The sequence below is a fragment of the Antechinus flavipes genome, chromosome 3, assembly GCF_016432865.1.
Source record: "Antechinus flavipes isolate AdamAnt ecotype Samford, QLD, Australia chromosome 3, AdamAnt_v2, whole genome shotgun sequence".
NCBI classification, from domain to species: Eukaryota; Metazoa; Chordata; class Mammalia; order Dasyuromorphia; family Dasyuridae; genus Antechinus; species Antechinus flavipes.
In genome coordinates, this window is record NC_067400.1 from 588,901,309 (window position 1) to 588,915,481 (window position 14,173).

Below are 14,173 nucleotides of genomic sequence, written 5' to 3' on the forward strand. Positions count from 1 at the left end.
AGGGCTTTAAAAACCAGAGAATTTCATATTTGATCATGGAGATGATGGGTAGTCACTGGAGTTTATCGAATTGAGGAGTAAGATACGTGCCTTTGAGCTAAAATATGCCCATAACATTGAAATGCCCCTTTATTACTCTTCTCATCCCAGATTTCTCTGACCCCTACACATGTATGTGAGATTCTGGTACTTACAATATAGTACTTGACTAGGAAATGCTAGTTTTGCTAAGTAGTCTCTCCTCTTATCTTTTAAATTGCGGCTTTTTAGTAATTTTTGATGTGAATGACATGATCAGAACTATGATTTAGAAAGATCAATAACAATTCACATTCATGTACTATTTTAGACCTTCCTTTCTTCACAAGTCCAGGAATTAGGTAGTATATTATTCTCAGATCACAGATCAGCATTCTTGATGAGATGCTGAAAAGTCTAAGATGGAAGAGAGAGAAAAGTATTTGCCCATCTCAAAGGGATTAAGTAATTTACCCAAGATCACAAAGCCAGTTAATAGTTCTTCACACCACTATTGAAGATCCTATTGATGGAGGGCAGGATCTCAAGTCTAGAAGCCACTTCTGAGGATGTAACAGGTTCCCCTGTTCATGAATGGAAGGGAGCTTCTTCCTCGAAGTCCCTAACAAATAGCCCTTCTGCCTATCTCTGAAGACCTCCCATCCTGTTCCAGAAACTTCCTGTCCCTTCTATCCCACCTCAGTCCTATCCTCCCAGACCCTATTCCATCTCTCATAGTCCTGTACCCTCATTATTCAGCTTGGCATGGCACTCTAGTGTTAAAGATAATCATGATTAAAAATTAGCATTTATGTGGTAATCTTTACAATGTCCTTCATAAATATCACCTCATTTTCTCTTCACAACAACCTTGGGAGGTAGATGCTATTACTGTCCATATTTTATAGATGAGGAAATTGAGGCAGACACAGATTAAATGACTTGTTCAGGATCACACAGGATCACCAGTGTGGCTTTGAAACTGGCTTTGAACTCAGATCTTCCTTTAGGCAAAGGGAAGATCCTCTGATGTCCTGGTCCTGGCTATTGGATTGGTCTCGTAAAGCAATTTTTCATCATAGAAGAAAGAAAAGAAAAATGAGTTAAGGGAGGGAGTTGTTTCTGCCCTCTCCTGTTCTGTGGTACCAATTCGTGCCCTTGCCAATCAATGCTGGAGAGAAGCCAAAGAGTTTGTGCCTGTGGCCTGGATGGAATCTATTTTGTTGATCAATGAGGTTCCATAGTAGCCATCAAAAAGGAACTGGTTTGGGGATCGGAGGAGCTGACCCCCATTTGGAGAATGAGGGGAATGGAGTAAGTGGTTTCTAAGGTGCTGTCCAGTCCTGAAGCTATGATTCTACCATCAAGATGAGGGGAAGGGAAGGCACAATGACCTGGTTTCTTGGGAAAGAACCTTCATTTGTCTGAGAGACAAACCTCCATCTTGTCACTGCCATCATCTTCTTAACCTTTCAGATTGGCCCAGAATTCTATCCTTTTGTCGAGTGCTTTGCACATCTTTAGAAATGTTAACTATCATCATGCCCACTGTTGTCTGGACCATCATAAATGATGATGACTCAAGTTTCTTTGGCTCTTGGAGACTCATATAGCCCTTGCCTCACAGCAACCCTTTGAGAGAGACAACAGGTACTGGATTTTTAATCAGAAGGCCTGGGTTCAAAGGCTTGTGTGACCTTAGGCAAGTCATTGAACTGTAAAAGTAAATGGTCTAGACTTGAGCCTTTCTTATTCTAAAATCTTTTTTTCCTACTGTACAGCTGTGGAAACTGAAGCTCAGAGAAATGATTTTACTTTCTCTGATTCCACATCTATTAAATTTAAGTTAATTTACTGACTGGATCTCCAAGTCCGGCCCTTATTCCACTACTGACATCCTTCCCTACTAGTGCCCTCAGATAAGCCTCCTTCCATCACACACAACAAATATGTACCTCCCTTTCTCCATACAGGTGAATATGATTGTGCTTGACAAGGACCTGGGTATCCCCAAGCCCTTTGGGCCCCTGATTGAGGAGCAGTGCTGCCTGGAAGCTCATGTGTGCTCACTTCTGCAACCTCTGGGTTTCTCCTGTACCTTCATCGATGACATTTCCTCCTATCACAAATTAATGGGCGAGGTCCACTGTGGTACCAACGTCTGCCGGAAACCCTTTGCCTTCAAGTGGTGGAATGTGGTGCCTTAATCACCATGGGCGGTCTTGGCAACCCCTTCCCTCATTCCCTCCACCTTCCCCATACCTCCTCCCATATTCCCAGGTCCAACACCTTCTTGGAAATTGCTTTTTCTTCATTGGGCTGGGTCCATTATGATATCTGCATGGGGATGGGGTGGGGTCTGGAAAAAAGCTATGTGTGATTTATCTTATCCCTCACCCCTAGGGTTCTAGAGTCCATTTGAATTCAAATGCAACAGTCTTTAGGTTTCCCAAACCATCTTCTCTCCTTGGTCAAATAAAAAGGGGAGTGGTCAATTCCTCTGTAGACAAGAGAAGGTCTGATGGACACCAGACTCAATTTGACTTTGACCCCCAAGCCCCATTTAGGATTCATCTCTCAAGGGGACGACTGTGGATGTCCTCAACCACTTCATTCCTTATCAGCCCTCCTCATACTTTTATTCCTGGTTTTCTCCTCAGAGGATCCAGGCACATCCCTTAAGATCTATCCATTCTGTCCCACATCCACATGTCAACCACAGTGAGTCAGATGTCCAGCCCCAGGCTAACTACAGGTCCAGGGGACTAACTTCATGGATGGTAGGGAGAGGTAGGAAATAGACACAAGATATTCTGTGCCATGCTTGGCAATATCAGCCCAAGAATCCACACCGCCATTTCTAATCAATCTGATTGCCCTCCTCTGTGCCTTTTTTTTTCTGGAGTAAGGCCAAGGTTGGGACCAGCCGGTGGGAAAGATCCTTCTCTATCCTCAGAGGTTCCTTGGTTCCCACCATGTTGGGTCCACCCCTAGAGATGGGATCAAACAGCCAGTTTAATTTCCAAGTTCTGGTAATAGCTTTCCAAGTCAAGAGGATTAAATGACCAATAGCATTTCTCCCCAGAGAAGAAAAGATCCAGTGTTCCTTCACATTATATTTCAGTAATGAGAGCATCACTCAGAGTCTGTGACTGGGGTTCCAGAATCAGAGGACATGAGCTGAAATACTATCTTAATCTATTTTTTGACACTTACCAGTTGGGTAACCTTGAGCATATCACTTAATGATCTCCCTGGATGAGTGGGATGGACTAGATGGCCTCAGAAAGCTCTTCCAACTCAACATCATCCTATGATCTCCAATCTTATCTCTACTCTCCCCACTCACCCTTCTATGAAGTTTATGAAGAGAGAGATCTCAAGTTGTATCCCCAAGAATCCAGAAGTAGTACTTAGGACATTTTCTTAAAACAGTTCCTAAAAGATTACTTTTAGAAAGAAATCTAGAAGAAAGAAGATCTTTCTTCAAGAGGTCTACCTGGGATGGGATTCCTGCCCCATTTTCTTACAGAAACTGTTTTGCAGAAATGCATTGGTGTTCTGTGCTCTGCCCCACCCCATCAAGAAATAAAAGTATTCCATTAAGTGAGGCATCCACAACTGCACAGTATAGATGTGACAAGTTTCTGTGCATCCCAGGGCTTTCCCTTCCCTCTTCTCTCCCTCTTTTATTTTCCATTAGCTCCACCCAATCAGTATTTATTAAAGAACTACTTTGTTCAAGGAACTAAATAGCATACAAAATATAAAAACTACTTTGTTCAAGGAACTAAATAGCATACAAAATATAAAAACAAACAATTCTGATTCCAGGGAGCTTTCATTCTCTAGGCTGTAGTGTCCCTGAGGCCCTTTGGGGATCAGAAACTAAGCATGACTTCATTTTGGTGATCCAGACCAGATACCCCAATGACATCTTGCCCTGCAGGGAGCTTAAGCAATTCCCTGGAGAAAAATTAATTCCTGGGACTGAAGGAACGACCATAGAAAATGTGTTGATTGTCCACTGACCCTGTGTGACTCCATTTTGTAAAAAGTCGAACTGATAAAAAATGATATTGATATTTTGCTAAATTGAATTTCTCTGCCCTAAGTGTTTCTTGGGCACTGATTGAATAAGATTTGGGAGAGTACTCATTCAGAAAAGTCCTTTCTCCATTTTATTCTGTTTTCTCTTTTCCCTAAGAATAAATTTACAGCCTTTTTCCCAACAGAAGCATAAAATGCCCTGGTAATCAGAGTTCTGTTTAAGGGCAGAAAAACTTAGAAGAAGCCACCAACTTTCCTGACTCCATCTCTGCCCACTCCATCTCCTTCTTGATGGTCCTATCCTGAAGTGGACTTCCTCTCTCAAGTAGCTTAGACACCTCTCAATGGTCCAGACCCCAGCCCCCAGACCGTCTTCCCTCCCAACTTTTACCACTCCAAGTACAAATCACAGCTGCTACTCTAGCCTTGGAACAAACTAATCAACCCAGGCCTCTTTATTAACCTGCAAAAGCCAGCCCCGGGCCAGCTCTGGGTACACAGCCATAGTTCATACACAGTGATGGTTTGGAGTCAGATCTCAATTCCATTTTTAATAGTATTTCTCTGAATAGAGGTGCCTTGAGGGATGAGTTGATTTGCCAGAAGGATGAATACATCACTGCTCCACATTAGAGATTTCAAAAACAACAGTTCAGGAATGATACACATTTGAATTTCAAGGAAGAGGGATATTTGGTTGGCTTGTGGCCCTTATTCTCTGATTCACTGCACGCATTTCTGTTTCCCAAAGTGATCGTTCTTCACTGATATCATTGACGATGTTAGCGGGCAACACTTTGGGACGCCCAGGTCCACTGTGAGTCAATGTATTCAGTGTCCTGGAGTAGGGGAATCTCTTATAAACCACCTTCCCTTGACAATAAAATGTAATAGAAGAAAAAACTCAAATCTGGAGCCCCAGGAGTCTGGGTTCCAATCCCAGCACTGCTACTTGACTCTGTGACTCTGCACAAATATCAGCTTCCAGAGACAATGTGATGCAAAGGGAATTAAAGGGCCTGGATGTGAATCCTACTTGCCCCTTGCTACCTGTGAGATCTAAGTTGAGTCAGTTCCCTCTTCTCTATAAAATGAAGACGTTTGATAGATTGACTTCTAATTTCCCAGCTTTACATATGTGATTTTCCAATTCCATGACCTCCCTGGACTTCCTTAACTTCCAACCTCTTAAAAATGAAGAACTTGAACTAGTTAAAGGGACTCTTAACTTTTTTGTGTGTGTCCTAGACCCTCTGTCAGTCAGTCTGGTGAAGTCTACGAACTCCTCCTCACAAGAATATTTTAAATATATAACATAAAATACAGAGAAATTACAAAGAAAACCAATAAGATTGAAATATAGTTATCAAAATATTTTTAAGACAAGTTCACAGATTCTAGCCGAAGAACCCCCAGACTGAGTGATCTCTAAGATTTCTCTCATCTCCAGAAATTAATCCTGTGACATTTTGTGAAGTTTTTTGCCCAAACAAAACCCTGAGAAGTGTCAGAAGTGATCATTGTTGCTAGAGGGGTGATAGGTCTGAACCCCTTTGGGATGCTGAGGTGTGAGCTCTCTCCCATGATGCTTCATCTATTTCTGTCCCTGCATGCAAGTGCTTATTATAGATTGTATTTTTTTTTTGGGAGAGAGCTTCAGCATACCACGCCATGTGTGGGTGTGTATTTTTGTTTTGTGTGTTTTTTGACTCCCAGCCTGATGAGACATTCACTCCTACGCATGTGATGGGTTTTTCTAAGGCTTTTTGCAACCTGTGAAACTCTAAGTCAGTTGCATTGCTAATCCAGCAGCAGGGGAATCTCGCATCCATTTATCAGAAGGCAGGGACTCCCAATGGGCCACTGGGTATAGACAACCTAGTAAGCCTTAGTAGCCCAGAGAAGAGGCTGAGCCGTTTCCAGATTTAGGCCTACAAAAATCAGTCGGTGGTGGGCATTCAAAACACTTCCTGTTCCTGTGTTACTGGGGGAAGTTTTACATTTCATTAAAGTTGTGAGCAAAACAAAAAGCAATTTCAGGAAGCCTCTGGATATTAAAATATTTGGGGGAAAATCCTACTTCTTCTGACTAAATAAATAAAATCAAAACAATGCAACACAAGAAAATGTAGTGAGTGAAATTGATTTTTTCTTTTTAGCTATCTTTACTAATGCCTTTTGTTTTAATGTCACATTTCTAAATATACCATACCACCCCTGCAGAGCCGCTACTCCAACCCAAATTGAAATCTCCCTATAACAAAGATAAAGTTATGCAAAACTAATCAGAATAGAGGCAATGTCCATATATCTGCAACATTCTCTAACTGTAGACCCCCATTTCTCTCCTGAGAAAAGAGAGGACACTTATTCTTTGAATGCTTTCTCTGCAGAAATAGAAGTATCATAGACCAGGAAGTCTCGGGATCTTGGGCAAAGGGGGTTCTGGGATGGGGGGAAGATCCCATTGTAAAAGGCAACTTCTGACTTGGGGTCTAGAATTCAATAGTCCAAGAATTTATTGAGTGCTTACTGTGTGCAAGTACACAGTACAAAGATATAAAATGAAAGATTTTTCCTCAAGGGATTTATATCCTGGTGGGTGACTGGGGTAGGGAAGGGAGTTGAAGGGATACAACATGTATATGGTTAAGTATATAATAATCTGTGAAGAGAGCGTTAGTCTCAGTTTCAATTGATCAAGGATGGACAGAAGCAGCTATACCCAAAGAAAGAACACTGGGAAATGAATGTAAACTGTTTGCATTTTTGTTTTTCTTCCCAGGTTATTTTTACTTTCTGAACCCAATTCTTCCTGTGCAACAAGGGAACTGTTCAGTTCTGCACACATGTATTGTATCTAGGATATACTATAACCTATTCAACATGTAAAGGACTGCTTGCCATCTGGGGGAGAGGGTGGAGGGAGGGAGGGAGAAAGTCGGAACAGAAGTGAGTGCAAGGGATAATGTTGTAAAAAATTACCCAGGCATGTGCTCTGTCAATAAAAAGTTATAATTATGAAAAAGAGAGAGAGAGAGAGAGAGAGAGAGAGAGAGAGAGAGAGAGAGAGAGAGCGTTAGCATCGAGGAAGGCTCTCAGAATATGACATGTACATAGGAAACCTCTGGCATCCTCCTTGCTGACTCACATGAATCAGATCAGATCTTGAGGGTAACTAATTTATAATACTCTGAGAAAATCTCAAACTACAGGTCTCCGTTTCCATAGATGTGAGTTTAAAATAAAACGACTTAGATCCCATATGAATTTATAGGCACCGGTCAGCTTTTATTTAACTCCACAACTCCTTTGGAAACCCCAAGGATTCCCAATCGTCCATAAGTAATACAGAAACCATGTTAAGAGGCTCAAAACAAACCATACAGAAACACATTTCTCCCTTAATGGCATTTATCATTTTAATTCGAGGGTTCTAAAATCCTCTAGATTGTATCATTATCCTGTGGTTTGAAATTCCCTCAGAAAACAACTGACAAATCGCTTGCCAATGGGGTAAAGACATCATTCCCACCCCCACAGTCTAGCAAGCCCTTTTTTCCCACAGGTAAAGTACCTTCCCACACAAACATGTAGTGCCCCCTAGTAGTTTAGACTTTCCACAAAAGGAAAATAAACACACTTGTGGCTGCTAAGTGGGCAACTCCCTGATATTCCAGTGAGTCCCTCTTTCACCCCACAATCATCCTTTGAATGTGTGACTTCTTCCAGATAGGATCTGAATTAAGGGAAGGACTTTTTTTTTTGACAATAGCTGCTGAGAAAAGTGAAAAGCAACTTGGCAAATTTTGGATTTAGTTTAATATCTTACAATAATAAATTCAGGATAAACAAGAGACCCGAAAGGGCAATCTATTTAGATATGACAGGAGGATGGAAGGAGGTACTTTTCACAACTATGGATAAAAAGAAAATTCTTAATTAAAAAAAAAATTATAGATGGAGGAGATCACAAAAGGCAAAATAGATCATTTTTATTACAAAAGTTTTAAAAGTTTTTGCACACACACAATCCAAAAAAAAAAAAAAAGTTTAGGTGAAGATGGAGCGGCTAGGTGGTGCAGATAGAGCACCAGCCCTGAAGTCAGGAGGACCTGAGTTCAAATGTGGTCTCTCTTAACACTTCCTGGCTGTGTGACCCTGGGCAAGTCACTTCAACCTCTTTGCCCAGTTTCCTCATCTGAAGAGAGAGCCGGAGAAGGAAATGGCAAACCTTCCAAGGAAACCCCCAAGGTGGTCTCCAAGAGTCAGGACGGAGAAATGATGGAACAACACCACCAAAGTGGAAATAATAATAATCCTTACCTCACAGGGTGGTTGTGAGGGGCAGATGAGATAACATGTTAAATGTGTACTTCAGAGGGCCATAACAGAAGAGGAAACTGAGGCCACTGGGAGAGCTATTATTATCATCATCATCCTCAGCATCAGTGTCTTTGTTGTGGACTATTTAGCATCCACCTCTCAGGCCGTTGGGAAAATCGGCTTAAATAAAGCAATTTACAGACCTTGAAGTGCTAAAGAAATGTTGCCTCTTATTATTTTATGTTTCAAACATTTCTTCTGTAGTGAAGTAAATCTGTCATTGTCCCATATCTCACGGAACATGAGCCCTTGGTTTGGCATTCGAAGCCCTTCACAGCCTCACCCCCTCCTACCTTGCCAGTCTTCTTACACCGTATTCCCTTTCCACGTACTCTTCAGTTCAGTAACACAAACCTCTTATTTCCCAAGATGCTCATCTCCCACCTCCCACCATTTTCTCAGGCTTCCATGCCTGGGGCTTCCCAGGCTCCCTTCAGGTCTCATCTAAAGTCCTACTTTCTACAGAAAGTCATTCCCAGCCCTTAATGTCACTGCCTTCCCTCTAAGAGTATCTCCTATTTACCATGTGCAAAGAGATAGGATATGGATGTAATATATATGATGTCTCTCTATACATATATGTGTGGGTATATATACATATATATATACATACGTATAATATACATCCATTTCTTGTTTTCACATAGTTGTCCACATGCTCTCTCCTCCATTAGACTGGAAATTCCTGAGAGCTAAGACATTTTGCCTTTCTTCACATCCCCAGAGATTAGCCGTAATGCCGGGTATCTACTGGGTACCTAATAAAGTCCACTTGACTGACCTTCTATCTACTTTGTCCCTTTCTAGAAAGGACCTGCCGCCTGCTTTCGGAGAGACTCTCGATACTGCGCTAGCCCTTCCCAAGACTCTTTGGAGAGAGAATTTCCCCAAAGTTCCCCTCTGGGGTAAGGGAAACAGCGAACAAACAAACAGAAATGGGTTCTTCTTCTCAGGACTGACCCAGGCTTTGTGAGTCCAGGCCCTAAGTGGGAGATCATTCTGACTCCTTACCTCCTCGGTTAGTTTCTGGTTCATTTTTTGATGAGCAATTACCACTATTGACGTTTTCATTCATAATAGCTACACACACAAGCCACCGGCTTTGGGGGAGAAAGTATGAGTGTGTAAATGTCCACATAGACCATAACATTCTCCCCCATCCTCAAGCACATCTAAACACAGACAGACAGACAGACAGACTCATGACCAAATTGGCTGCTAATTCAAGAGCATGCTGATGTGGCGGTATCATCTGCCAGTCTGGGACATTAGCCAGATGGTGTGGAGATGCATGTGACAGTGTTGCGAGGGGGAGGCAGCTCCCATGAGCTTAGTGGTTCGCAGAAGGTGGAGGGAGGGTTTGGCTACTGACCCAAAAGGTCTGGATAGCTTCCCAAATCCCAACAGCTGAGTTCTACCCTAGAGAAATACGGCCTCGTCTGAGATGAAGCCGGTGAATGGCTCTAGGAAGGCGGTCCATCCAAGCTAGTTCTATCCTTGGAGACCCCAGGGTGCAATTTCTACTCCAGTCCACTCGAGGAACTGCTTTACACTCTGCATATGTTTGGAGAAGTCCAATCTTGTGGATTTTAGCTATGACAAAAATAGTATTTGATGCGTGTTCCAGAACTATGATGATCAAGGCTAACCTGAATTTTAATGAAGTTGTCAAGACTTTTTCCAAGTGAACTAAGGCTACTAATTAAGGAAGATGGTCTGGCATGGTGGGGGAAGACTCAGGAGAACCATAGAATAAGGAGGATTTTCTATCTGGTCCAGCACAAAGGTTAGGATTAGGTAAATCGATCAGGGAGGTGATGCCATGATATGTAAGTGAACTGGATTTAAGGGAGGGTGGGCTATACAAGGTCACCTGCCTCACTTTCCCCTCCAGAGCCATCTAGGTCTAGTGGCAAGATATAGATCAGGATGACTGCAGATGGCCCTGGATTCAATGGAAGACTTTAACCTTGGATACAAATGAAACATTTGTTGATAATAAATCATCAAGAAATTTATTTTAAAATAATGCTTTCGTATCCATTTCATTTTATGTTTTATTAAAGCTGGAAGCAGTTCTGCATACTAATGACATAGATGTGTTTTTTTTTAATTTTTATATAAAGAATTAAACCTTGGTGAAATATTTGATACTCCAAGATGTAGAGCATTCAAAACCTTTTTACTGATGCCACTTTTTTCTTGACCCCCACCCATATGAGGTGGGTACCCACAGTTTAGGAAACTGGTAGAAAAGGAGAAAAAAAGAGGAGCAGGGACAGAGCCCTGGGAGACCCTTATTGTTAGTGACTTGGCGGAATCAGTGACCTGCAGAATCAGACAGGAAGAAGGAGAATCAGGAGAGAATAAACCAAAATCTAGAGAAAAAAAGAGTGCTCGACCAGATTAAAGTCTGCAGAGAAGTTAAAAAAAAAAAAAAAACCATAAGAACTAAGAAAAGATTACTAGATTTAGCAAATAAAGGTCACTGGTGACTTTGGAGAGAACTTTCCCTTATAGACCCAGAACAGCTAACAAGATAACTGCTGGACTTTTCAGGTGTCCAGTTGTAGAAGTGCTGCCCTCCCCCCCCTCCTCCCCCCCCCCACCCACCACTTTCTCTTAAATCCACCAGCCTGCTATGGGAAAGGGGGAATGATCATGAGGACTCCTTCCTCCTTTCATTATTACAAGTCCCAAATGTAGGGCTAATTCAACAGGCAAGGAGGCAATGGATGGAGCACTAGAACTGGAATGAGGAAGACCTAGTTTCAAATCTTGCCTCAGACTTGTACCAGCTATGTGACTCAAAGGAAAGTCACTTAACCTCTGTCTTTCACAATTTTCTATCTGTAAAATGGGCATACTTACCTTCCAGGGTTGTCATGAAAAGAAAATAAGTTGATATTGCCAAGTGCTTTGCAAACTTTTTTGCTAGCTAACCAAATTAATGAGGGCTTACTGTTTGCTCTGCCCAGTGTTAATTATTGAAGACAAAAAGAAAAACAAAAATAATTACCAACCTCAGGGAGAATCTTCTGATTGGAGAGACAATATGCAAACAACTAGGTACCTTTGTATCCATGCTTAAGGCTAGAATTCTGAACTTGGGTTCATGAATTATCCATTTCAGGGGCTGCTTGTGAACTTGGAGAGGAAAACAAAATTTTCTTTATTTTCACTAATTTTTTTTTGCTTCCTTTGTAATCCTTTGTATTTAATTTGATATGTTTAAAGACATGATTTTGAGAATGGGTTTTTAAATGTCACCAGACCCTGCCCAAGGACTTCAAGACCCCAAAAAGGTAAAGAGCAAATCTGATGCAAATATGAGGCTGCAGAAACAGTAAAGTTTATGCTCATTTGGCATTTTATTCTGTTATCAAGAACTATGAGATCACAATGTACTAAGTGCCTGTTAAGTAGAAAGTAGACTGAGAAAAATTTCAGCATTCTGATCAGCATAATGCTACTCACCTCTTGTAGAAAAGTTGTTTTGATTAGAAGTTGAAGGAGGAAAACAAGGTAAATTATATTTCTTCTGATTAAAAATAAAATGGGGAGAAGAAATAAAGAGGGAAGGAGGAGACAAACAAAGAGAGAGAGACAAAGACAGAGAGAGAAGCAGAGTGAAAGACAAAGAAGAAAAAAGATTAAGTGAGAGAGAGAGAGAGAGAGAGAAGAGATACACAGAGAGAAAGAGAAGATGGGAGAGAGATAGAAAGGGAAGGAAGGAAGGAGAGAAAAAAAGAGGAAGAAAGAAAGAAAGAAAGAAAGAAAGAAAGAAAGAAAGAAAGAAAGAAAGAAAGAAAGAAAGGAAGGAAGGATGGAGGGAGGGAGGGAAGGAGGAAGGAAGGAAGGAGGAAGGAAGGAGGAAGGAAGGAAGGAAGGAAGGAAGGAAGGAAGGAAGGAAGGAAGGAAGGAAGGAAGGAAGGAAGGAAGGAAGGAAGGAAGAAAAAGAAAGCAATGTTGTAATACTTCTAAAGGGTGAGAACCAGATATAAAAAGCAGAGGTCATATTTTCATAATTGATCAGCATTCTGTTTCATTTCTTAAACTACAACTGAACTCAGGAATCAAAAGAAAAGCTGCTTGAGAAAGAAATATCACTTTGTGTCAGGGAAAGCAGCCAACCCTTGCCCATGTCTTCTCTTCAGACAGAGGCTGGCTCAGTGTTTGTAGGCTTTTGCCACCACCTTGTGGTCAAACTAGATATTACGCAATGGAATCATTTAAACTCCATCATTGACCATGGTCTCCCTGTGTGATTCAAATAGCTGAGCCAGTTACAGAGATGCTGATGAATAGGGATGAGGTTCCTGAAATATTGTGGGCATAAGAATATATGTTTCGTCTAGAAAACAGTAAAACTAAACTTTTAGGATGGGAAACCCACACTAATTGCTGTTACTTCCTCATCCTTCACCATTCCTTAAGTCTTTTCAGTGACTTTTGATTTCAACATTTTATTTTTTTAAATAACTTTTTATTGACAGAATCCATGCCAGGGTAATTTTTTACAGCATTATCCCTTGCATTCACTTCTGTTCCGATTTTTCCCCTCCCTCCCTCCACCTCTTCCCCCAGATGGCAAGCATCCTATACATGTTAAATAGGTTACAGTATATCCTAGATACAATATATGTGTGCAGAACCGAACACTTTTTTTGTTGCACAGGGAGAATTCAACATTTTATTGACGTTGCTTTCTCCAAGGTCACCAATGATCTCTTTAATTGCCAGATACATTGGATGGCTTTTTCTCATTTCTCATCCTCTGTCTTTGTCATTGCTGATTACCCTCCTTCTTCTGAATAATCTCTCCTTTCTTTGTTCATCATTTTCTTCCCACTTGTAATGCAAGGCTCTGTTCTCTGAGTTCTTTTGTTCTCTCTTTACACTCTGCCCAGGTAAGCTCATCTATTGTCATGATTTCAATTATTATCTCTATATGGAATTGATAGCCAGGACTACACAAACACACACATACACACACACACACACACACACACACATACCAGCTGAATTTCTGTCCTACAGCTAGATGTTCTTCCAATATCTCAAACATAATTTATTCAAGACCATTCATCACCTCTATGATAACAGCCTCCTAACTAGTCTCCATGACTCCAATCTCTCCCTCTTCCAATACTACCTTCACAGAGTTGGAAAAAATAGCCTTCATGTACAGGTATACCTCTTCATTGCTTAAAAAAAAAAAAAGCAATGACCCCACGCTGCCAAGAGTATAAAATCTGATTATACTGGTCTGACATTTAAGGCATGCTACTATCTCCAACTTACCCTTTCCAGTTTTATTTCATACTACTTACCTCTGCATTCTGGGTTCTGAACAACTAGCTTACTAGCTGTTCCCTGATCTCTTTCACCTACCTATCTTCATTCATTTGTTCAAGCCCCAAGCCCCTTTATAATGCCCCCCCTTTACATGTCCACTTTGGGAATCCTTTTCTTTCAAAGTCTAATTCAGGTGGTACTTTCTCCATGAAGTCCTTCCTGTCCCTGAAGGTGAAAGTGTTCCTTCCCTCCTAAAATTTTCCTAGATTTGCCTCTTCACATTCTACCGTGTATTCTATCTATTTATACACACATCTATTCCTCTTAATAACCCATAAATTCTTTGGTGACAAAGACTAGGTCTGTTTTCTTTAAATCTTTATCTCTTTACATCTCTTTATATATCTTTATATCCTGAATC

General features: G+C 41.1%; 1 protein-coding gene across 1 annotated transcript in view; it reads left to right on the forward strand.

The window, feature by feature from the left end:
* Positions 1 to 6,195, forward strand: part of LOC127555807 (protein-arginine deiminase type-2) — a 62,497-nt gene extending 56,302 nt beyond the window's left edge. Inside the window, exon 16 of the mRNA XM_051988420.1 lies at positions 1,992 to 6,195. Within this exon, the coding sequence (XP_051844380.1) occupies positions 1,992 to 2,225 (234 nt within the window). The 3' untranslated portion in view covers positions 2,226 to 6,195. The remainder of the gene's footprint in view (positions 1 to 1,991) is intronic.
* The last annotated feature ends 7,978 nt before the right edge of the window (positions 6,196 to 14,173 follow it).